Genomic DNA, 24,184 nt, shown 5'->3' with positions numbered 1-24,184 from the left:
AAATTGTTTATAATATCCACTAGAAAATCCATCCAAATCTGGTGCTTTGCCCATCTTTAATGTTTTAATAACTTGTAAAACCTCACAAGTGCTAATCAGCATTTCCAGATACTGTTGCTGTTCAAGAGAAAGGAAGGGCAAGGAAACTGAAATAAGAAACTGAGTGATATCACTATCCAGCATATTGTTTGCAGAACCATATATTGAAGCACAACATTTGGACAGACAGCCCCTAACCTCTGCAGTCTTAGTCACCATGTGTCCACTGACAGTTTTAATTTTGACCATGCAGCTCTGAGCTTGGAACGCCTTCAGTCTTCTAGCTTTAGCAGTTGCTCAGTACATGAGGAGTGTGGAGTGGCTGGTGTCAAGCTGGATTCCACTTGGAGCACTGAGTGAACTCTCTACTGCCACCAAGCACCTTAGTACCAAAATTCCAAAATTGAGCTTTGAGCACTGAGGTGTTCAGTGTCTGCAAAGCCACACAGCTTCAGACAGAGAAACTTCTCCATAACTTTGTAATGATCTTCCACTTTAATCAGTCAATTGTCCTTCCAACATTTATCCCAAGTCCACTTGTCAAAAATGCACTTTGGATTGCGGGAGAGCTGTTAACTTCAACCTAGAATTTTTTCTTTTGCCCAAAAATTATAAGATTGCTATGTTGACCAAAACTCTTTCTAATTGCATAGCAAGTTCCATTTCTTTTACTTTATGCCTGAGCAGATTTTATCTTGGATGTGCTTGTCAAAATCCATAATGTTTGCTGCTCCTACTCCTACTCCTACTACTACTACTACTACTACTTATTTATAAAGCTCTACTAGACATATGCAGAATTGTACAGATACACATGAGGCAGTCCCTGTTCCAAGGAGTTTACAATCTACTCGAGACACACATGACATACATTATTGCCTTTTTTTTTTTTTTTTTTGTGGAAGACGATCCTTTCCTATATGACGATCTGATTATCTGCAGAGAAATTAAAGTTACTTAGCTCTAACAGATCTTCTTGGAAGATAGCAGTTCCCCAATTACACAAATCTTCCCGTCTACCCTTCTGAAGCTGAGCTCATTAGCTTAATTACTGAACTGAAGCATTTTGTGTGGTGGCTGAAATATAGGAACTACTATGCATACTTGAAGCATCTCCAGATCTTTTGGAAAGCTCTGGAAAGCATGGCTATGTTGGTGTAGTCAGGGTGATGTCACCCATATGTGGTGAACACCTGTAATAGGTAAGAAATTTCACTTTCTGGGCAATGAGATTTTGTAAAGCATATGGATGTCTATAACTAAGATGGTTGAACTTGTAGAATGTCTAAGCTACTAAGGTGTATACTATGGAATGTTTTCTTTCATAATGAAGAATAGAAGAGATTTTAGAACACTTTTAAAAATGTGTTGTCTTTCAGCCCTTCAAAATGATTTTTGATTTTTAAAACCTGAGTAATTTATTTAAGCATTACAACATAAACAATTTATAATGTGTGTATGTATATGTATATCTTTTAACCCTTGAGACCTAATAGTGCTGCCCCAAATAGTAAAGAAACATAGAATCTGATAACAGATTAAGATCTATTGTTTGCCTAATTTCAATTTTAGTACTATCATCCTTATTGATCCTCCACCTTACTGTCACTTTCCCCACTATTAAGGATTCTCAAAGCTTGTTTCATGCTGCTTGAATTCTGTTCCTATTTTCTTTCACCATAACTTTTGGGGAAACTGCTCCATGTAACCAGCATCCTTTCAGTTAAGACATGCTTTTTTTTAATATTTACTCTTGAATCTACTGCTTTTTAATCTTCATGTACTATTTTTTTACTAATTTTGTTACCCTGTGTTATAGAATTTCCTTTCCATCAATGTTTACATCTTGTATGTTTATTTCTTTGAGGTATTTCATTTCCTCTAGCACATCTCCCCTCCTCCTTTTCTCTAGTGTATTGATATTGATTCCATAAGTCTCACCTTATGTGACTTATTCTGGTGAATTTTCAAAAGAGTTGCACATGTAAATGTTACATAGTATTGTACCAGTTTTCAAAAGCCATTTACCCATGTTACGTGTACTTAACATAGGTAAAACCTATTGACAATTCAATGGCATATATTGTACAATTTCCAAAAGCCCACTTACATAGGTAAAGTGCAGTTGCACATGTAAAACTCAATTTTAAGCATGTAAATGCTTTTGGAAATCTCTTCCATTGTATATTAATCTGCATCATTATAGTAGCTGCCCTCTGAATTGTTTCTAGTTTGTCTTCTGTTTCTGAGTGCTTTTTTGTTTGATTTTGTTTTAATTCATTTCAGTAGCCATATTCAAGCATAAATACTCATTTGCTTATCAGGCCAGTAGACTTTATGTATGCAGAAACCCCCAAGGCTCTTGGTTACAATGAGTTAAGGCTTTTTTGGATGCATAAAGCCCACTACTGTTGACATAAATGTATTTGTTTTGAATTGTTGCCTTTATTGTCACCTAAATGATGTATTTGCAACCATTTTATTTGTCTTTAAATTAAGTGTAATCATAGTACTTTAGCAGAAGTCATTGTTTTGTAGTTTTGATCAGGATCAGCTGTGTGGTCCTATTTGTCCTAACTATTCAGGTTGGTCAGTTTTTTGGAAGGAAAAGCTGAAAACTTGCACAGAGGAGTTCACTGTTATACAGGGGTAAGTAAATAGCTTTTTGAATCCTGTTGTTTGTGAGTACTGTTATCAAAGAGTGAGGTCTAGTCATTGTAAATACTAGTTCGGGGATACGTTTAGTGAAAATAATCACAGTGGGGTAGATATTCAGCAGCACGGTTATGCTGCTGAATATCCCTGGTAAATCGCTATTTAGCCACATAAGTATTACCAGCTTACTGCCCTGTTATGCCCATTGTCCATCCCCAAGTTAACAAGATAGGAACTTAGCTGATTAACTGGATCATTCATTAAACTATGCAAATTAGGAGAAGGGGAGGAGTGTTGGGGTTTGGGCGGAGTTATGTCCTGGCAGTGCTGCGGGCGATAATGTTTTCTACATTATTGCCGGCAGCACCGCAAGAAATAACTACACCTTTTCCTGTGGTGCAATGGGTGCTAAACTGCGGCTTGGCTGCAACCACAGCGGGCGAAAATGTGATGTGGCCGGCTGCACAATTTTGCCCCCCCTGCCCATTTTTTTCACGCAGCTCATCTTTCTGCTATAAATATAGCAGCATGATGAATCTAGGCAATTGGACTTAATCAACAAAGTGGTGGCTGCTGAATATATAGTGGCTGTTACTTAGTCAATGAAGTCCAACTTAACTGGCTAAGTACTGTTTCAGTATTGGCCTCCCTATGATTTAAATATTGACTTGTTGTGGATTTATTTCCGTGATTGAAAAGAATAATACAGTAGTTTGTTGGGGTTTGTTTTTTTTTTTTAATTGAGAGGTCCATAATCAGCCATTGTGTGGCTCAGATAAACTTATCCGAATAAGTTTTCCAGCAAGCTTTAGGATAGGTGTATGGCTGACTAGAGAGAGCCAGATAAATTATCCATCTAACTCGACTCCTCCCTGATTTGCCCATTTGCTGCCCCTGAGTTATCTGGCTAAATACTTAGCTGGCTAAGTGATGCCTGCTGACCGTAGCTGAATATTCAGTAGTGCCACTTAGCCAGATATCACCGAATTGTCCAGCTATGTTAGTTTTGAATATGGGGCTCATAGTTTTTAAATTTTTGGCCTTCCACATTAATATTTTGTCCCTATTAATGATGGTTATGCTAATGAAATCATACTTTATGTAGGTTATTTTTTAATAGCTAAGTCATGTACCATTTTTATTAATGCTAGGTTTCTTTTTTTAATGAAGTTATTAAAACTTCAGGATAGAGTACTCAACAATGTTATCATCCAGCTACTTGGAGACGAAGACCCCAGAGTGCGACACACAGCAGCTGCTTCATTAGTGAGGTATTCCTTTTAGTAATCCGTCTCAGATTATATATGGCAGTGTTCAAATATTATCCCAAAATAGTGTTATGCAAATATTTTAGTTTTATAAAATCTTGTCAAAATAATGTGGCAAATGAGAAGATTTTAAAACCAATTTTGTGGTAATGGCCTGTGTTAGGTGTATATTGAATGGAGTAATACATTCATTGGTTTAATGATTTGATTAGGCATTCATTAGGATCTTGGGGCTCTGATTTTAGATTGATGTTGCACACTCAAGCTAGTTTCACATTGTTGATCAGATTGTCTAAGTGTATATTCAAGTGTTCCATTTCTGAAAACCCTTTTCACTTACTCAGAGCCCATTTTATTGGAGAAGGTAGCTTTCCTGTCTTAATGAGACTGTGAAGAAAGAAAAAGAGAACTCTATGAAGTAATATCATTGGGCTATAGAATGTTCTGTTTATATGGGAATTGAATGCAAATCCTGAAATTGCCTTCAGAAAAGCTTTTGAGAGTTGTCTTGTATCATCACCACATTAAACTGCTAGAGTCAAAGGAGAGTAGTAAGTTCACGTTTCTGGAAGGAAAATGAATCCTTTGGCAGCTTCCGTCAAAGGAGATAAATATATTGGTGGAAGCGACAGCAGATTCCAGAATGTTCAAATGTATTTAATGCTTCTAGTTCTGTCCTACAAAAAAAGCATTAGTAAAAACAAGCAGTGGGAAGTAATTTAGGAAGGACTAGCAAAATAGCATACAATCCAGTAATGGAAGACGAGAACAATAAGTCTTTCTGAAAGTTTGGAGCAGTTGAACATAATCTAAATAATATAGATACAATTCTTTCATAATTTTTGTATGATTTTCATTTGAACACAGTTAATCACAGGAGATTCAAAGGATTTGTCTGCTGATTGGCTAAATGTTGTTCCATACAAATCATTGCTGGGACAAAATTTAGCTGGGCTATTTAAAAGAATTGTGGTGCTGGGGAAATTTCTGGGACATGGTTTAACTTAAGTTAGTAAGTGCTAGCCAGCCAAAGTTACTCAGTGGTCAGTGAAATTATAGGCCTAAAGTTAACTAGACAATTTGTCTGATTAACTTTACACTAGATTTTTAGCCCAGACTTATGTGAGCTATTTGGATAAATTTATCCAAATAATTGACCGGTTAACTTTATTTACTCTTTGCCAGCTGATTATCAGCCTCATCATATGTCTATATTAGGAAGGAAGGTAAAATTCCATGTTAATTTTTTGGATGAATAACATTGATATTCCACATGGCTCTAATGTAAAACATTACCTCTCACCTGTCAACTCAATAATCAGCACACATGGCCTATCTTTTTACCAAATATTTTATGATTGTGCAAAATTTGACAGAATATACAAAGTAGTATCTCATTTGACTCATGCATATTTCATTTCTTTTTGCAGTATAATTTAAAATGTCAAGTACCATATTTATAGTCTCTGCCATGCTATTGGTAGGTTTCCTCTTCTACGAGCTCACGGACGACTAGGGACTCCGGTTCTGTGAGCTGATCTCTAGGCATGATGTATGTTAGTGGCATTAGAGGTTCTCCGTTATAACAATTGTTGTTACCACTGCATGATTCTGTTATATTGTTCGACAATGGGTTCTAGGGGGAGATGGATATTAGATATTATCTTCCTCACTACAATCAGAAGCTATGGATCTGTGGAGAGGTGAAAGCAGATCTATAATGCAGGGGGGGGGGGAAGGGAAGTTGGGAGGGATAAGGGGGATGCTTATCCATTGGGGTGCGAGGTAGCCTTCATTACTATTGCTCTCTTGTGGGCCCTCAATAGTTTCACCGCAAGTCCTATATTGAGCGGGATCAGATCCCTTACTTTTATGGTTTATGACCAAGTTCCAAGCCCAGGGATATTTAGTCTGGGGCTACCCTGGCAAGGAGGAGTAGGTACCTTTAGCTTACCATGGCCACAATTTGAATAGGATCCCTGAACGTGAAGGGCCTGAACACCCCTTTTAAATGGCAGCTGCTATTTAGAGAATTGGGCCACTTGCACGCTGATGTTATCTTTCTCCAGGAAACCCATTTGAAAGCCCGGTATGAGACCCTGATGAAGTCCCAGACTTACCCTTCTCAGTTCTATGCCCCGAGCTCTAACCAGGTGAAATATGCAGGAGTGGGGGTACTTTTTGCTCAGCATTTTGTATTTGATTGTCAGCTCTGTATTAAAGATCCAATGGGACGCTATATTATCTTAGTGATTTTAGTAGATGGTTTAGCGTACACATTTGTAAATATTTATGCTCCCAATGTAGAACAGGGTAACTTCTTCACTGTGTTACATCAACTCCTTTTGACACATAGCAAGGGCGCGTTGCTCATTGGGGGAGATTTTAAAGCATCCAGAGTGGGATTCCAGACTAAAATAAAATCTCCCCCTATGAGCAACGCGCCCTTAGAAAATCCATGAGCTCACAAAGTTTAAGTCTATGCTTTTTGGTCACATAGACTTAAACTTTGTGAGCTCATGGATAATTGGCAACTACTCGATGTCTGGAGAACTCATTACCCTCAATCTAGATCATACACATACTACTCTGCTGCTCATCTATCGCACTCCAGGATAGATTACTTCCTTTCAGATAGAGGGTTATTTAATCATATTCTTAAGGCAGACATAATACCAATTGCTTGGTCCGATCATTGATGTTAACTTCCAGAATTATGATAAAGGGATTAGATTTTGGCGACTTAATGAATATTTGCTTACTAATGAGGACTTTAACAAATCCTTTACTGTAAAAATTAAAGAATTTTTCCAGACTAATGACATAGGAGGGATAGCGCCCCCTTTGGTATGGGAAGCTTTTAAGTCCTACTCGAGAGGTTTATTAATAGCGAGGGGCACTTTTCATTAAAAAATGTAAACTTCGAGAAGCACAAGCGCTGAGGGCACAGATTTTAACCCTCACTGCACATCATCAATCCTCAGGATCTGGAAAGGTCTTGATCCAATTAACCAAAGCACGGGAGGACCTCCTACATCTGGAGTCTGCCTCTGAGCCATCAGCTATTATTGACAAAACAGGCATATTTTGAGGGGAGCAATAAGGCAGGGAAACATCTTGCCAGTCAATTAAAGAAGGCCCAATACTATAATCTTATAGCCAAAATTAAAAAATGAACATGATGTTATGCTTACCAATAATACTGAAATTCACAACCGTTTTCTTGATTTTTACACAAACCTTTATAGTGCCAATCAGGCAATCTCCCAGGCGAAGGTTGATGACTATTTAGAAAGGACCCCATTACCCAGCTTACCGGAGGAAGCTCGGTCTATCTTAGATGCCAAGATTTCTACTGTAGAATTCTTAATACTATAAAGTCCCTTAAGCAAGGGAAGTCACCAGGACCTGATGGAATAACGGCTAAGTTCCATAAATTATTCGGCCCCTGCTTAGTTGTTACCTTACAAAAAATGTTTAATCACTTAAGTTTTGGGGGGGTCCCTGGGACCTGCCGCTAACATGGCGGGCATCACGATCCTACACAAACCGGGACGTGACCCCACTTCTTGTGGCTCCTACTGGCCTATTTCTTTGATAAACATTGACCTTAAAATACTGGCTAAAATACTGGCAGATCAGGTGAATCATTACATCACTGATCTCATACACCAGGATCAAGCTGGATTCATCCCGGGGGAGGCTAGCTGGAGACAATATTAGAAAACTTATAGATTTAATGTGGCTGGCTCATACACGCCAAGCAGAATCGCTTTTTCTATCCATCGATGCCGAAAAGGCTTTTGACATGGTGCATTGGCCCTTTCTGTTTGGCGTGCTGAAAAGAATGGGATTTGGACCTTTCTTTTGTGAATGGTTATCCAAATTGTATGAACACCCTAGGGCCTGCTTGAAAGTTAACGGAGGCTACTCTGACTGTTTTGAAGTCTGTAGAGCAGAGCTTTCCAAACTTTTCATGTTGGTGACACACTTTTTAGACACTAACCTGTATACTTCTCCGCTTAGGATGAGAATTATAAATATATCTCAAAACAATCGTACTCTCTCCTACAAAAAAAGTTCTTGTGAACTAACTACTTTATTTCAAACAATTAGAAAATAATTAGAAAATAAAAAATGATTTGAGAAAAAAGAGGTAAGTTTCATATTCAGGGTGCTCGCCTCCGCGGCGTTGCGACCTTCTTGTGATGTAATCATTAACTTGCCTCCTTCCTCCTTTATGTGTTTTTATTTAATAATTCAAAAAAAAATTTTCAATGTATTTTTCAAAATGTGAATTTTTCTAAAAATCAAATATTTTCTCCACCTTGCATAATAGGATCATTAAATTTTTGTACTTGTCAAAAAAAGTATTTTCTGAAAACTTATATTAAATATCCAAATTCTTTGTCCCTATGTTCGGGGGGAATTATTTGAATTAGTTTTAAGGATACGAACGCCTTCTCATTTCAGATCTCCTGTTAATGGAAATTATTTATAAACGCCAAACTCTTGCACTTTAAATTTATGGACGCCAGACTCTTGCACTTTAAATTGCCACTACCAAAATGAAACAATTTATGACTTATCTCCCTAAATTGTTTCATTTTCATAAATTGTTTCATTTTTGGTAGTGGCAATTTAAAGTGCAAGAGTCTGGCGTCCATAAATTTAAAGTGCAAGAGTCTGGCGTCCATAAATTTAAAGTGCAAGAGTTTGGCGTTTATAAATAATTTCCATTAACAGGAGATTTGAAATGAGAAGGCGTTCGTATCATTAAAACTAATTCAAATAATTCCCCCCGAACATAGGGACAAAGAATTTGGATATTTAATATAAGTTTTCAGAAATACTTTTTTTGACAAGTACAAAAATTTAATGATCCTATTATGCAAGGTGGAGAAAATATTTGATTTTTAGAAAATTCACATTTTGAAAAATACATTGAAAAATGTTTTTTTGAATTATTAAATAAAAACACATAAAGGAGGAAGGAGGCAAGTTAATGATTACATCACAAGAAGGTCACAACGCCGCGGAGGCAAGCACCCTGAATATGAAACTTACCTCTTTTTTCTCAAATCATTTTTTATTTTCTAATTGTTTGAAATAAAGTAGTTAGTTCACAAGAACTTTTTTTGTAGGAGAGAGTACGATTGTTTTGAGACACTTTTTAGACAAACATAATTTCGGGACACAGTAATTAGTCTACAAGCAAACCGGAGGTTAAAGGTTAAATGAATGAAATGTATTTCGACAATTTATGTATGTTTCCTTAAATATATACATAATAAAATGTTTCACGACACAACATATCTTGTGAAAACCTTTCGTTTATATTAAAAATATATAATATTCCAAGATTAATGTTCTTGTTATAATTTATGAGTAACAATAATAAAACAAAGTTATTGTGTTATTCAATTTACCTCTAATGAGATATATGAGCTTGATGGGATGAACACAGCTTTTGAATATTTGGTGTTAATAAAAAAGTCCAAAGGGTCTTCTGCATAATTTTAAAAAGCTGGCCAGTTTCACACTATATAATTATTTGATAGCCTCATTCAACTAATTCTATATGGCTATGAGAGTGAAATCTGGAATTTATAGGAAGGGACAGAATGTCAATATAAATCCTGCACCTCCAGTTCTGTAACTCTGTGCATCCACTGAAATTCCCCCAAACAATGGAGCTTGGATGTTTCCCTTACAGCTCATCATACTAAAAGATATTTTCAAATGCTGGTGTCACCTCACAGTAACAGCAGCACAAACACCTTCCACTGCCAGGCACATTGTGAACTAAAATAAAACCTCGCAAAAACGACACTCAAAATCTATACTGCAATCCCATTGTAACATAACAGTAATAACACCAAGGACTCAAACAACAATAACCCTACCTGTGAAAAAGCATGGGTAAATATTACACTGGGTCCTAGAATACCAATACACCACCTACTGAGGAAACAAAACAAACCCGATTGCTATAGATCCCTATGCTAGCAGAATCTCTCATCATGGTCACACACACAGAGCAGAGACAGACCCTCACCAAATACAGAATACAAAATAAAGGGGCACAAGTTAGACAAAAACTGAAATGGAAACTCCAAGAAGCCAGACTCTGTGTATTAACAATGGAAAAACAGAACCACCATTCCTCATAAAACAAATAAAATCAAGAAACATAAAGCATCAGTTATAATAGTAAAACCATACTAATAAAAGAATATTTTAAAACTACTGATAAATAGAATTTCTATTAATTAAAATCATATACATTTTTTACAATTTCCCAGAGGTTATCCTCTCTCACACAGACTCACATGTCATTTCTCTCTCACACATACACTGTCACATACATACACATTCATGCTCTTTTACCCACCATAACCTCTCGCTCTCACAGACACTGACACACTCTCAGGCTCTAAGACACTCTCTCCCCCTCCACACACACCCCACACACAAACTCTTACTCCCCTGGATTTTCTCATACACACTCTCTCTGGCTCCCTCACATACACACAAACACACACACCCAGGCAAGCTCCCAGTCATTCTCACACACTAAAACTGACCCTCCAGGCAGGCTCCCATTCATTTTCACACCACTCCCTCACCATCCCCCAGGCAGGCACCCATCCATTCACACACATACACCCCCAGGCAGGCACCCATTCATACACATGCACACACTAAAGGCAGACCCCCCTCTCTTTCTTTTGCCAGCAACCTCGGAGCCTCTCTCATTCCTCTGCTGCCACTGATGCCGCATGGCTATTGGGGAGGCGCTGATTGCTGCTATTGGCACTGAAGCCCATTCTGCTGCCTCCTCTGTGAAGGCCCCGTGGGTTTCCACTTCCTCCATCTTGATCTCGTACATTGTGAGATCCGCATAGAGAAAGTGCTACTCTTGACATTAACAAAGATTACATGTGCCAATCAGTAAAAAGTAATTTATTTCTTTTTTTTTTTTTTTTTACCTTTGCTGTCTGATCTTAGTTTTCTAATCGGTTGGTCCCAGGCTTTTTTGTTCCACCTCCCCTTTCTTATTTTTTTGCCAATTCATTTCATATTGCCTTTTTTTCTATTTCTTTTCTCTCCATCTATCTTCTTCCCTCAAACATACAGTCAGGTTCTCATTCTCAAATGCTTTCTCTCTCTCTCACACACACACAGGCTCTCACTCTCACATGCTCTCTCTCTCTCATACAATCATTCATACGCAGGCTCTCTCTTACACATGCTGTCTGACTCTCACACACCCAGGCTCTCTCTCACTCCCACATGCTGTCTTGCTCATGCACAGGCTCTAACTGTCACATGCTGTCTCTCTCTCACACACACAGGCACTCACATGCTGTCTCTGCAAACATTGAGGTCCTCACTCCCACACCCAATCTCTCAACTCACCTCATACACGCACACAATCTCTCAATTCAGCTCATACAGGCACCCAATCTCTCAACTCAGCTCAGCTCATACAGGCACCCAATCTCTCAACTCACCTCATGCACGCACACAATCTCTCAATTCAGCTCATACAGGCACCCAATCTCTCAACTCAGCTCAGCTCATACAGGCACCCAATCGCTCAACTCAGCTCAGCTCATACAGGCACCCAATCGCTCAACTCAGCTAATACACGCACACAATCTCTCAACTCAGCTAATACACGCACACAATCTCTCAACTCAGCTAATACACGCACTCTACGGGCCCTCAGCCTCTCTCTTACCTCTGGGCCTCCTCTTCACGGGTCGCTGCAGGATCGGCTCTGCAGCAGCCCTGATCTTCTTGGGCCGATCGCGGCGACTCTGATCTTCTCGGGCCGATCCGCGGTGGGGGCCCTGCTACCGGGCCTCTTCTCGCCCGCTGCAACAACGTGGCTCCTCTTCTGCACGCGGCTGCTTCATCTCCTTCCTGCCCGTGCGGCTCCGGCAACATTTTTCTTCCGGGGCCGCGTGGACAGGAAGGAGGCGGAGCACCTGCATGTTTAGACGTGCCCTTTTGCTTCGGGCCATGGTGACGTGAACTCACCACGGCCTTACCGATCTTCCTGCTGTGTGTCTTCTTCACTGCTTAGCCGCCAGTGGGATGAGCTCCACCGGCGGCCGCATTGGCTCCCACTTGCCGGTGTGTCATGTGCACCGGGCTTGCGCGACACACCGGCACACCTCAGGCGATACGCTAAAGTGTCGTGACACACACTTTGGAAAGCTCTGTTGTAGAGGAACTAGACAGGGATGCCCATTATCTCCTATACTATTTGCCTTATTTCTAGAATCACTGGCAATTAATATTAGACGCAGCCCTGAGATAGAGGGTTTCCACGTGGGGATTGAATCATACAAACTTTGCTTGTTTGCGGATGACGACATGTTTACGGTCACGGAACCTCATACCTCTTTAATGGGAATAGAGCGAGAGCTACATCTCTTTTGTGATGCCTCGGGGTTTAAAGTCAGTTGGGAAAAATCGGAAATTCTTAATGTTACCTGTACAGCAGCCAATGTTCAAATGTTACAGCAAACCCACCCTTTTTGTTGGGCTTATGTCTCCTGTGCCCCCACCTTCACCTGTGGAGGTGGGGGGCACAGGAGTTGATACAGTGGACAGTTCCTCTCCCCCTTGTTCCTGATGGGTGGGAGGTCCCTGAAGAAGGGCTTGGATAGTGCCATGTTAAGTCTTGATATAGATACAGCTAGGTTTCAGGCCTTTCTGAAAAGGCATCCAGTGGAGGCTAAGCAACCTCGTAAAGAGGGGACGCATCATAGGTCTTCCCACTTGGTACCCCAGTCAGGTAAGCTCTGTAAAGGGGCTGTCCCTTGTGATGTAGAGAAGGATGAGGATCGTGAACTGTTGGATGATTCTGGGGGTGACTCGTATTCAACACCTCTGGAGGAGGGGGAAATTCCACCTGACTTGAAGCCACTCCGCTTTTTCACAAGGACAAGTTGCCAGATCTGTTGATGCAGACCCTGAAAACGCTTAGAGTAGATATGGATGATGCTATGGGAGTATAGAAGAAAGACTTCATCTTGATCACCTTGTGCAAAGCATCCTGTTTCTTTCCATTCCTGGAACCAGTGCAGGAGTTGATTGACCTTGAGTGGAATGTTTCAGAAGTGAGTTTTAAAGGTGGGCACTCCTTGGCAGGCCTGAACCCCCTGGATCCGAGGGCAAGGGAGCAATTGCAATTCCTAAAAGTTGTGTGCTGTCACCAAGCAAACCACCATCTGGTCAAAGGGAGAACATATCTGAAGGATACCCAGGATAGAAGGATTGAGGCTATCCTCAAGCAGGTGTTTAAAATGATGGCTATGGATTTGCAAATAGCTTTTTGTTGTTGCTTGGTGGCCCAAGCAAGTTTGGTTTCTCTCTCAGGAGGCTTAAGGAGTGGGAGCTGATAGCTGGCTTGCAAGAGAACCAGGAGCTGCATTTTTAGCAGATGCGGGCTGTGTGACTTGGCGAATTTGGAAGCTTAAGGTGTTGCTTCCATAATAGCAGCAATAATGCCTGCTGTGACTGCGAAACTGGTTGGCGGATACGATTTCTATGTTGAATTTGACAAGGTTACCTTTTAAGGGTTCTCTCTCGTTCGGGAGTGAGTTGGAGAACATGGCAAATAGATGGGGTGAATCTAAGATTCTGTGATTTCCAGAGGCCAAGAAAGTGGCGTTGCATTCTTTTGGGGTGAAAGGCCACTCCAGGGACTCCCGTCGTATTCATCCTTAAAAGTGAGGCGAATCAGAAGTCTCGTCCCTTTGTAAGATTCCTGTTCTTTTGGTCTAAGAAGCCAAATAAGGACACAGACTTTGGGATTTGAACATCTTTTTAGAATAGTACCAGTCTAAAGTATGTACAATTCCCTAATCTCTTTAAAACTATCTTTTATCAGAAGATACAGATCATGAGTATTCATTGGAATTTTGAAATTCAGCTCTTAGATCATTAACTATTTTAAAGTTTGCCCCCCTTCATAGTTGTCCTATAAATGTAAGCTTTGCTCTTTTCCAGAGATACATGTCCAATGATAGCATGGCAGAAGATAAATGAGGATTGCTCATCAAGGGGGAAGAAGGGTATTATCTTTCTAATTTCATGGGAGCGAAAGCATTTGTGTGTTTGAGAGCATGAGAGAGCATGTATGTGAGAGTGAGACTGGTTGGGGGTGATGTATTTCTGAGAGAGCGAGAACAAGACTGTTCATGGAGGTGACTGGTGTTTGTGAGGAAGAGAGACTGGTTGTGGCCCTAAGGAAGAGGACCATGAGGTCAGAGCTTCAGCAGCCACTGCTGCTTCTGGTGTGTGCTTTTGGCCTGCAAGGGAAAGGAGTAGGAGAGTTGCTGAAAAGAGTAAGTAATGGTAGCTTTTTTAAATTTATTTTTCTTGATTGACTACCATTTTAATTATTGGGTATTATGTGATGTCTGCTGTTTTGAAATATTTTATTTATATTTGGACAATTTTTAATTTTTATGAACTTTTAAATTTTGGATGTCCTGTTCCATCAGCTGTTAACATTTATTAGTATAGTTTTACAATTATTTTTGTGTGGGGATCTATAGCAGCGTGGCTTATTCTGTTTTCCTAATAGGATGAGTATTTGTGTTTAGGCCTGGTTTAATATTTGTAATGTTGCCTTTTCATAGATAGGGTTGTTACTGTTTGAGTGTGTTCCATAATACGGGTGTAATGTGCAGATTAGTTTATGTGCATTATTGCAGATCCTGGGCCTGATAGGTGCTTGATTTCTCTTTTAATTACTCCAGGTTTGCACTGCATGCAGAGTGGCTTTTTTGTTTTTCCATTCCAGTTTCTGTCTCCATCTTTATAATTTGCGGTTTTTCTATACTTGAAGGTCATTTCTCTGTGTGTAACCAAGGTAAGGTTTTATATTAGCATGTAGGCATTTGTATCAATCTTATTTTTGTGTTTTCTCAATAGGACATGCATTAGTGGTAAATTACTGTTTTTTCATAAGGAAGGCTATTGTGCCTGGTAGTAAAGGGAGTTTGTTTTGCTTTTACTGAGATGTCATCAGTTGGACCCTAAATCATTAGAGTGGGTTTGGCCCATAGATACAACACACTTGTAAGCATGGAAACAGCAAAATTAAAAGTGCTTTTAAAAGAAAGGTGTGTAGATATATTTATATATATATTGATGTCTATAATTATATATGTATCTATATATCTGTAGACATTACAAGTTATGCATCTATCTATCTATAATGAAAGATACCTAGGAATAAGATTAAAAGTGGAAGCAATAGAGCCAAGAAATGAGCAAGTTTCTTCTTGAATCTAGCTGCTATTGGTTTAATACAACTATCACATGAGTGTTGTTCCTTGATGGACAATTGTGAACAAAAAATGCACATAAATGTTTGTTTCTTCTTGGGTTCATGTACTTCTTCCTAGTACCTGAACTGTGCTGGGTCAGAGGGAGAGATGCAATTCCAGATCTCCTTGGCAGCAACTCATAACCGTTGTATTCACAGCATTGCCCAGATTTGTTTGCCTAGAATATTCTTCATTATTTTTAGAAATTAAAATTGATATAGAAATATTTCTTGTATTTTTTTTTCCGACTTATACCAAAGTTTTTTTATAATTGCGATCAAGGTCAAGCTGATCCAGTAGTAGCTGTGGCAAGAGACCAAAGCAGTGTGTACTTGAAACTCTTGATGCACGAGACTCAACCTCCATCTCATTTCGCAGTCAGCACTATCACCAGGTAGTAGTTATATTTATATATGAGCATTTTATTAAGTACAATAAAGGCTTAACAGACAATGGCCCACCTTATGCACACCAGAACAAGATATGTATACATTTTTAAAATGTTGCATTTTATCCCCTCCCCTTTTAAAGCTTACACATCTGTAGTTCTTACAACAATTAAATGTAATACAAGGTACAAACCAACATATCCATCATCTTGGAGCAAAATTGAAAGAATTATTTCCCTCAAATTTATTGCATTATTTACCTACAAAACCAAAAATTATAACCAGGATATAAAAGATATCATCACTCTTACTAACCACCTCCCCACATACCTCCACTCCCCAAACCAATTCTCCCCATACTCATCTAGAAGAACAACGTCTAGATGAGTTATGGTATTATGATCAGCACTTCAGAATGTCATTCACCTCCCATACTATAAGATTAATCCAGCTATAAACATGGAAGCTTCACTCCTAGCTCCAGGAGACAGACTTGGAATATAGATGTCCCATATAATAAGGAACTTTGCTCAGTGTTTAGGGGATTCCCTTGAATCCTCTTTTTCTATTTGTAATAGCATATGAAGTGTGTTTGTCCATTGCCAGAAAAAGGGAGCACTCCTCTTTCCATGCTAAAAGAATCTCTTTTTTATTTATCAGAAATGCCTCCCTAATAACTATTTATTTATCTACACGCCAAAGAAGATTATTCATCTAAAAGAACTCCTTCAGGAGTAAGTTTTAACTACTTGGGAGGCTACGCTAACCAAAAAAAATCTTTCCATTTTCCTCCTACAAATTTCTACCGAAGGACATGATCGGCATCATACCCCAAGGTTCCTCTCTCCCCTTTTACATTTTTTGACATACATCTGCAGGTGCTGCTTTCTTCACAGGAGCCCTGGTATGTGAGAGATATGCCCTCATTAAAAATTTTATTTTATATCTTTCTGAATTGTATATTAGTGACCAATTCTGGAATTTTAGTGAAACACTAAACTTAACTGCAAGCCTTTCTCAAACTTCCACTTTAGCAATAAACCTTCATTTGTCCATGATGTCTCTCCCCTTGATTTTTCACACATTTGTATGCAAAGCTGAAATTGATTGATTGGTCTATATTTAAAAAAAAAAAAAAAACTCTTCCAGCATCTTACCCAAATTGCCAGTTAGATTGAACATATGTAGTGAAAAGATGTAGTATCTTAACTGTAAAAATGAGAACACATTCTGAGCTAAATTATAAATCTACCTAAACCCTGAAAGATTATATTATCCACTCATTACTTAGCACATGAGATTAATCTTGTATCCCCTTCCCAGCCCATCTTCGAAGAAGCTCTTTTATGATACCCAGGAAGAAAGTACTTATTATCCATTATGAGAATCAATTCAGACTTCAAAGGATCCTGCTGCACACTAGAGCATAGACTCCTCCATACTATTCTCAAGGAACTGATAAAAACTTTTTTCTTATTATACTTTATTCTTACTATACTTTCTTATTATGTCTTACATGCCTAGCATGTAAGACATAAAGAAAGTGCAGGGGCTGGATTAAGTTTCTCTCATAATTGACTGGTGTATAAACAGTAGTAACATACAACCAATCCTGAAGATGCTGCAAAAGAAGCCTGGTTATATAAACCAAGATGAGGTAGACACAGCATGCCTTCATGCCAATTACTCTGTAGATGGGTAAAAGGAAATATTGGTCTATGATTGCCTCATAAAAGCCAAGAAGTTAACAATTTAGAGAGAGTAAATTATTTTATCTGCACAAATAGGGAGAAGTTGGAAAACATAAAGCCATTTAGGAAATAATGTCATTTTGAATAGATTAATTCTACGAAGCAAAGAGGGGAGGGCAAGACTGCCATTGAAACAACTTATCCTTCATAAGAGAAAGAAGAGGGAAAACATTAAGGTTATATAATTGTTTGGTATCGTTTGATAGCTTGATTCTCAAACAATGAAAAGACCATCTGTTATTTTTGAGGGAACTCCCGACCCCAATTACTCTTAACCTGATTCTGACTGGCAAGAGCCTCTGATTTGCTGAATCTAATTTCAGCCCCGAAAATTTAATTTCATTCATTTTCATTTATTAAAATTTGTTAATCGCCTAACAAAGTTTTTTGGCCTAGGCGATATACAGTAGAACATACACAAATGTAAAACAAATTCAAAAACAGAAATAATATTCAAACATCATCAAAACAAAACATAATACAACACTGCAGTCATCAGATATTAGCAAACACCTTTGACACATTGTAGGAGGAAGTTTTTTAAAGCAGACCTGAATTTCTTTAAATTTTCTTGCGTCCGGATCTCGAAAGGTAAGGAATTCCAGATGGAAGGGGCAGCTACAGAAAATTGATCCCAAAAAAGTAAATTCTTCCATTAGTGAATTGAAGAAGCTCTAAACTCAATAATATGTGCAAATATGTCTGCAAAGGCCATCATCTTGAATACAGAATTTCTCCCAGGACAAGCAGGATGGTAGTCCTCACATACAGGTGATGTCATTAGGTGGCCTTCCCTCAGTCTCTTTTTTTCTGTGCCGCAGTTGTCTCGCGTTTAGGAGCTCTGTGAGATTTTTTCTCACAACTTTTCCTCACGGAAAAACTTTTACTTCACAAATAATTTCCCTACACGGATCTCCCTTTGCACACGTTTTCATCGATGCTCGGTGAGTACTATTCTGTGTTCTCCGGTCAGTTCCTGTCCCCTCACTGTCGGTTTCCCCTGGTTACCAACCGTTTTGTGGCCCTCTTTTCTTTCTCTCTCTGTGTCTATCACACTTGGTCCGCCCCACAATGCTATGTTGGTCCTGTTAAAAGTATGAGTGACAAATTAGAGGCAGGAGTTAATATGGAACAGAGCAGATGTTATGTATAAATCAGTGATCCATCACATTTCGTATTACAGGGTTGAGTGGAAGAAAAGATTCTTTTAAAACATTTTCGGCTTTTTCAATTGTTTAAATTTTTATTAGCTTTTGTTATTTATGTATATATCTATGTATACCTTTTTTCAGAAATTATAGAGGTTTTAACATGCTTCAAAATCCAGCTGATATTAGCGTGGAAAACAACCTCTCGAAAGTCATCACTGCAGTTTCTCATGCTCTGACAACATCTACTACTCGGGCATTGACAGTGAGTGTCTTTAAAAACTTCTGTGTCTGGATAAATTGTTCTGATGCTAGTATTGCAATTTTAAAATCTAAAACAAAATTACAATCCTGAAGACCAAGGTGTATTTGCCAGAGTACATACTATTATGTATAATTTATCATTAATCTGAAATGCACTTGACAGATTTTTTTCTTTTTGTTTGTTTTTTTGGCTCAGGGTCTGGAGGAAGGTTTGAGGTGTTGCTGCTGACGGTAAATTATTGAGAGAAACGGAGTGAGTGGGTGGGAGGGGTGAAATTAAGGACAAAATAGAAAATTAAAAAATGTTTGAATTGTAATATGGCAAACATACAGGGCCAGATTTTAAAAGACCTACATGCGTAAATGGTCTTACGCATGTCGGGCCTATTTTCAAAGGTCCGGCCACGCGTGTAAGTCCTGGGACTTTGGGAAAGGGGAGGGGGCGGGGTGGTCCAGGGGGCGGGCATGGCTAGAGGCCCCCGGCACAGCGGCCATTTGCCACTGTGCTGGGAGATCGTGTGCCGGCAGGGTGCTGGCATGCGCAACCTGCACCTGCCCCAAGGCAGGCGCAAAAAGTCAAACAAAGATTTAGGGGGGGGCTAGGGAATGGGTAGGTTAGGGGAAGGGAGGTTAGTGCAGGGGGTTGGGAAGTTCCCTCCAAAATTGGAGCAGACTGGGAAGGAACTGAGGAAGGCCATGGGCCTCGGCGCACAGAGGATGCACAAGTGTGAACCACCTTGCGCGCGCCGACCCCTGAATTTATAACATGCGCGCACGTTTTAAAATCGGGCATCCATGTGTGCTCGCGCACATGGACGCTCGTGCGCTAGTTTTGAAAACCTACCCCACAGTCTGTTTAATTGTCATGATAAATATTGGCTGTTCCATTCTTTTGCTTTTCTGGTTTTGTTTTGTTTTCTCTGCATGTAGACATTTACTGACATGATGTTTTTCACTTTGTGTTGTTTGTACTCAGATCTTTATTAAAGATATTTAAACTAAATTTATTGAGAGAATTCTGAATACAAGATGTGTGGGGAAATGATAAATTGGAATATGTTATATGTGAATACTGTGTACCTTCCCTGACAGCTTGATTTGCTGGGCATTTCATTTAGCATTTTATTGATGCAACCCTGTATCGAACTACCACCTCCCATAAATAGATATTTTATTTAACAGTATTTTTTAAAATATGGCGTCTTCAGTTTCTTAAACAGTGTTGGAGTGAATGTATCATAGCTTGTGCTGCATCCAGAGCAAGCTTAGTAACTACAGTATGTGTGCATGTATAGGTAGGTGCCCTAATGCAAATGCCAACTATCAGCGCTTAGTTACAATGAATTGAAGCCACAATTGTCTCAGGTGTGGAGAACCGCCTCCTCTCGCATACACATGATTAACCACCCCTTCTATCCCCAGTTGCTCCTATTGCTTTCCTAGCGTGTAGCAGATGGACTCAGGACCAATGGGTATAGTGTACTCCTGATAGCAGTTTGAGACTGATCCGATTTCAATCTGACGTCAGTCCTAGTACATATACCCCAGCAGGAAGTGCTGCTCTTTTCCGTCTCCATAGCAGTTCGGGACTCTATGCAAGCTTGCACAGCGTTAGAGTAGTTTACCAAAGAAACCCCAAACAAGAAGAAATCTTACCTCTACAGATGAGCCCTGCTCTCCTGCGGTGACACCCCTTGGGTCCCTCCCCCAGTTGACAATTCCTGAGATGATTTCCGCAATCCCTTGGAGGTTGGCCTCGGACCAGCAGCCGACCCTCGGCGTGGACTTAGCCCCAGCAACGGGTGAGGTTGAGAGGCAGCGGGTGCAACTTTGAGCGCGGCGGTGAAGGTATTTTCCCTTTCCCCCCGCAGCTGGAGACCGCCCAGAACGAGACCTGGAAACGTCGAGACAAGGTAAGGTAGAAAACGTCTTTAAAACCTCCGGTCTCCGAAGTTCGAAGAGTCTCACGGGTCGCCAGCCGGCGCCAGTGCCACCGGGGGTGATCAGCCCTAGCAGGCCTAGGACCTGGTCAGTTTCGGGGGTCCTCCCACGTCTGCTGGGTAGAATTCTTCAAAGGCCTGCATACCTTTGTCCACATGCAGCTGGGGTCTCCGATAACACGGCCACAGCCTCCGCCAGAGGACCTCAACATCCCGGGACCTTCTATGCCTAGAGAAGTGCCTCCACTGCCCAGAAGCCCTACCTTTGGGGACATGGACAACTCAGACAATGATTCAGAACCCCTGGAGGAAGGGGAACTCCTTCCCCCCCCCCCCCCACCCCAGGGACTGAACCCCCACTGAACCATGAGGCGTTTTTTCACCAAGGACGAGCTTCCAGACATAGTCACACACAGCTTGAAAGGGCTCACTATCCTGGGCACAAGTGTCTTGGGGGACTGTAAGACGAACCCCCTCCTAGAGGGACTCCGTCAGACCTCCCGTCATTTCCCACTGTTGCAAGCCGTCTCCAGCAGCTAATTGACTTGGAATGGGAGCCCGGAGACCATGTTCAAAGGGGGCGTGCCCTGGCAGCCATGTTCCCTCTGGACTCCGCTGCCAAAGATCTCCTGGCATGTCCGAAAGTGGATGCCATGGTCTGCGTGGTCTCGAAGCGTACTACTATCCCAGCTGAGGGAGGAGCAGCACTCAAGGATGCCCAAGACAGACGTCTAGAATACATCCTCAAACAGCCTTTTGACATCTCCGCTGTGTCTCTACAGATCGCGGCCTGCTGTGCCGTGGTGACACACGCCTGCTTATCAAAGACCAGGAACAACACTCCCGGGGAAGCCCTGGAACCAGCAGTATCATTCCTCACGGATGCTGCTTCTGATCTAGTGCGCACCGTGGCAAGAGGCATGTCATCCGCCGTGGCGGCCAGAAGACAACTCTGGCTCCGAAGCTGGTTGGCTGACGCAATGTCCAAAACGAGACTCACAAGGATGCCCTTCAAGGGAACCCTCCTGTTCGGAAACTAGTCAACAAATGGGGTGAATCTCCACTGCTGCCACTACCGGAGGACAGGAATAAGAGAAACCAGCGACCCTTCCCCAGAACTTCTAGGGGCAGAGGATTACAGCGCTTCAACCCATACAGAAGCACATATCAAGCATCTCGCCCCGCAGGCAGGAATCAGTCCTTTCGGAACAAGCACAATAAAAGGGGAGCCGGCTCGTGGCCAGGTCCCAGCCGCACCCCACAATGAAAATCAGCCAACCCGTCCAAGGGAAGAAGCCATAGGGGGCACACTTGCCCTATTCTACCAAAGATGGGTCGAGAGAACCTCGAACAAGTGGGTCCTAGCGACCATTTGAGAGGGATATTATCTGGATTTCCACCAGATCCCTCCGGACAAGTTTGTGGAATCCCCCTGCTACGACCCCACCAAGAGGACGGCAGTGGAAGCTACACTGACCAGATTACTCGTCTTAGAGGCTATAACACCGGTGCCCTCATAACAAATAAATACTGGACACTATTTCACCTATTTTATCGTTCCCAAGAAAGAAGGGACGTTCCGGCCCATCCTGGACCTCAAGTCGGTCAGCCACCACCTAAAGATTCCTTGCTTCCGCATGGAAACCCTATGCTTGGTCATAAAGGTGATACAACCGGGAGAATTCCTTACATCCCTGGATCTGTCAGAAGCCTACCTGCACATTCCGGTCTATCAAGAGCATCAGCGTTTTCTATGCTTCACGATCCTGGACCATCACTACCAGTTCCAGGCACTAAAATTCGGATTAGCCACAGCACCCCGGACATTCACCAAAATCATGGTGGTAGTGGCAGCAACACTGAGGAAGGAAGGAATCCTCGTACACGCTTATCTGGACGATTGGCTGATCAGGGCGAAATCCCCAGAGGAAAGTCACCAGGCGACCAACAGAGTCAAAACTCTATTGGAGAGCCTCGGGTGGGTGGTCAACGCAAACAAGAGCTGTTTGCAGCCTTCCCAATCCCTAGAATACCTGGGAGTTCAGTTAGTCACCAAACAAGACAGGGTCATCCTAACACCGACAAGGAGAATCAAAACTGATGACCCAGTTGTGAACCCTGTTGAGCGAGCTTCGTCCCACAGCATGGGCAAGTCCTTGGCCTCATTGCATCTACACTGGAAGTAGTGTCATGGGCAAGAGCTCACATGAGACCCCTACAGCGCTCTCTACTGTCACGATGGAGCCCACTGTCCCAGAACTACACCGTTCGTCTCCAGCTCCCGGACAAAGTTCGGACCCAACTACAATGGTGGCTACAAGAAGGCCATCTGAGCAAGGGAGTGAGGCTGTCCTCACCAACCTGGATCCTGCTCACCACGGACGCCAGCCTACGGGGATGGGGAGCACACTGCCAGGAGCTAACCGCCCAGGGGCAATGGAACAAAAAAGAGTCGGGATGGAACATCAATCGCCTAGAAGCACGGGCAGACTAGCCTGCCTACGTTTCGATCACAGACTCTGAGACAAATCAGTCAGTCATGTCGGACAACGCCACATCAAACGTCAGGGAGGAACCAGAAGCCAACAGGTGTCTCTGGAAATAGACCCCCTAATGACGTGGGTGGAAGCGAACCTTTGAGAGATCTCGGCCGTCCACATCGTGGGGAAAGACAATGTCGCTGCGGATTACCTCAGCCCAGGAGAATGGAGACTGTCGACCACAGCATTCCAGTTGATAGTAAGCCATTGGGGAACAACAACCATGGACTTCTTGTCAAACCGGTCCAACGCCCAAGTGCCCAGCTTCTTCAGCCGCAGATGGGAACCTCAGTCCCAGGGAATCGATGCCCTGGTACAGACCTGGCCACAGGAAACTCTATTATACGCCTTCCCACTGTGGCCCCTATTAGGCACAATCATCCACAAGATAGAACACCACAAGGGACCAGTACTTCTAGTGGCCCCGGACTGGCCAAGAAGACCATGGTACGCAGACATGCGAAGGCTACTGACAGGGAGCCCTCTCCCGCTACCGCCACACAGAGATCTGCTCCAACAAGGGCCGATCCTCCACGTGGACCCAGCTCTATTCTCTCTTAACGGCCTGGCCATTTAGAGGACTCGCTGGGAAGATCGGATACTGGGGGCAGTAATTGACACCCTGCTCCGAGCACGCAATTTCTCCACATCCCTAACATACGTAAGGATTTGGAGCGTATTCGAAGCCTGGTGTGAGGACTGTGGCATCATCCCATGCTTAGACAAAATTCCAGCGATTTTGGAATTCCTACAGAATGGCCTACAGAAGGGATTGTCTCTCAATTCCATCATCAAGGTACAGGTGGCTGCATTATCATGCTACGGAACCAAGA

General features: G+C 41.6%; 1 protein-coding gene across 1 annotated transcript in view; it reads left to right on the top strand.

The window, feature by feature from the left end:
* The window catches only part of HTT (huntingtin), a 797,032-nt gene that overhangs the window by 249,326 nt on the left and 523,522 nt on the right, over positions 1–24,184 (top strand). Inside the window, exons 20-23 of the mRNA XM_029606726.1 lie at positions 2,625–2,688; positions 3,865–3,967; positions 15,569–15,713; positions 18,752–18,872. Coding sequence (XP_029462586.1) covers positions 2,625–2,688; positions 3,865–3,967; positions 15,569–15,713; positions 18,752–18,872 — 433 coding nt within the window. The remainder of the gene's footprint in view (positions 1–2,624; positions 2,689–3,864; positions 3,968–15,568; positions 15,714–18,751; positions 18,873–24,184) is intronic.

Source organism: Rhinatrema bivittatum, chromosome 1 (assembly GCF_901001135.1).
Source record: "Rhinatrema bivittatum chromosome 1, aRhiBiv1.1, whole genome shotgun sequence".
Lineage (NCBI taxonomy): Eukaryota > Metazoa > Chordata > Amphibia > Gymnophiona > Rhinatrematidae > Rhinatrema > Rhinatrema bivittatum.
This window is presented reverse-complemented; position numbering and strand designations above follow the sequence as displayed.